General features: G+C 37.6%; 1 protein-coding gene across 4 annotated transcripts in view; it reads right to left on the bottom strand.

Moving 5' to 3' along the window:
* The window catches only part of LOC119590663 (guanine nucleotide exchange factor subunit RIC1-like), a 31,890-nt gene that overhangs the window by 2,958 nt on the left and 26,746 nt on the right, over nucleotides 1–2,186 (bottom strand). For all 4 annotated transcript variants that reach the window (XM_037939343.1, XM_037939339.1, XM_037939341.1 and 1 more), the window contains 4 exons: nucleotides 1,838–2,080; nucleotides 812–1,010; nucleotides 576–664; nucleotides 214–388 (listed from right to left, as the gene is read on the bottom strand). In XM_037939343.1, coding sequence (XP_037795271.1) covers nucleotides 214–388; nucleotides 576–664; nucleotides 812–1,010; nucleotides 1,838–2,080 — 706 coding nt within the window. The remainder of the gene's footprint in view (nucleotides 1–213; nucleotides 389–575; nucleotides 665–811; nucleotides 1,011–1,837; nucleotides 2,081–2,186) is intronic.

Genomic DNA, 2,186 nt, shown 5'->3' on the forward strand with positions numbered 1-2,186 from the left:
TTTTTTTGTAATACAAGTGACTGAAGATATAACAAAGTTCAACTCCTGAGAAAAAAAGTATTCCAAAACAGATATTTCAACTTTATAAGTTATAAGAACAAATGGCTTAGGAGAAATCAAACTATTCCAAAATCATCATTTCACTTCAACAACATACAATGAATAGGCTCTGCAATCAGCCCAAGCATCTAAAGTTAACACCCAACAACTTACCTGTTCTGGGCGAATGTGGGACCAGCAGGGCCTGGCGAGGCATGACTTCCTGGAGAGCATACGGAGACTTGGGTGAGTGGGGTGTGTGTTGGGGGGTCACAGCTGTGTGTGTGTCCCCCGTAGCTTGGCTCATATATCCACTGTCTCCTACTTCTCCTGTACCCAGTGAAGACACCTGAAAAGGAGAAAACATGCAACACCAATATTGAATGGATAATAAAAAATATGGCTAGTGCAAGAAAGAATGGAAAGACTTTGGGAGTATATATAAAACTGAAGGAGGAGGGCAGTTAGAAAACAGTCAGAAAAAATTATAATAAAGCCAATACAAACGAGTAAGCACATTACTCCCTTACACTCACCTTTGGCACTGAGATTGAGAGTCCTTGCATTTTCTCCTCCACCATAACAGATCTCTCATCAGGACTCCCGCCAGATCGCACAGATGAGACTACAGAGATGCAACACAATGGCATATAAAATGATCCACATTACATGATACTCCAATAATTAATTACAAGAGAAAATCTAATTTCCTGCCAATTTTTTTATTTTAACCTTCTTGTCTATTAGTCTTTTCAGATTTCATTTGACATACCTGAGTAACGGCGGATATGGGAAGTTGGGACGGAAGGGTATGGCCAAGAGAATTCTCTGTGGATCTGCTTCAATGACGCAACAAAATCATCTACCCGGGCTGCGCGACTTCTCTCTCTCCTGAGCCATGACACTAATGGAAAATCTAAGTGTGCTGCCATTGTCCCCAAATCTCGTAGACGGCAGCTCAGTAAGAGTTTCTGTTGAAAAAAAAAAATTGTTAATCAGTAAACTGAAGTTGAATAAATGATTTTTAAAATGAATAAACATTAATCTGAGAAACCAACAATATATAAAATGATGCACATAATTACTTTCAAGACAAATATTTTTTCGTGCCTACAACTAGCACTACATTCATGTACCATAATAGCAATGGAGAGTTACTTCACACACACAAAACCAGTTAGAACATAACTTTTCTATGTCATTTCAAGACTCCTGAATAGCAGGAAAAATGTATTACACTATATATGTAACATGTGTAGACTGCAAAGCTATGGATCTTTACAATAAAATCTTTTTGAAGCAATTCTATAACATTTTAATTATACGAGAGAAATATTGAGATTACAATTTTCCTTTTGCTCCGTTTTAACCTATTTCTTTTCCTTACTAATATCAATATAAATCTATGAAGTGTTCCTTACTTTCTATGTATCTTCACTATAATTTAGAAATAATCCACTGCATAAAAATATGCAGTGGCCAGCTGTAAACAAGAAAGGTCAGTGGATTTTCAACCCAGCCTCAATGGGTAAAGGGCAATTTCTGTCAAATTACTTGTCATATCAATTCAGTTGATGAGATTTATTGAATGACACTGAAGAACATACTTTGAGAAGATAAAAATGGGACTGGCCCAAAAAATATTTACCTATTATACAATGACATTATGTGGAGTTCAATGCATGTGGATAAAGTAGTGGCTGATGAATGGACATGTAATATTACATGACCCATCTACAAGGGATATAGGTAAAAAAATAGTGAATGCATTATATACTTCACACCACTTCTTTCTCACCTTTGCATGCCTCTGTAGAATCACATCCAAAAAGTATTCTTCTGCTGTTGACACATCCTTGCTCAATGAATTTGTCGATCGCTTACGCTGTGTTGGTACAGTCTGACACTGACGACTGATTTCTGGCAGGACTTTTGCCGAGTCTGATGTTGTTCTCACCACTGACTGATGAGAGGCTGCAGCCCCATCCGCGACTGCCACCTTTGGGGCTGATGTTGAGGAGAAGGACCTCCCACGGAGCACCTGTGTTAATCATAATAATGTTGTTATATATGGAGATCTCACAACAGCAAGAACAAAAAGTGAAGAGATGTGGTTGTATTTAAACTGCAGAAATATCTTCTTACAT

The sequence above is a fragment of the Penaeus monodon genome, chromosome 27, assembly GCF_015228065.2.
Source record: "Penaeus monodon isolate SGIC_2016 chromosome 27, NSTDA_Pmon_1, whole genome shotgun sequence".
Taxonomy (NCBI): Eukaryota; Metazoa; Arthropoda; class Malacostraca; order Decapoda; family Penaeidae; genus Penaeus; species Penaeus monodon.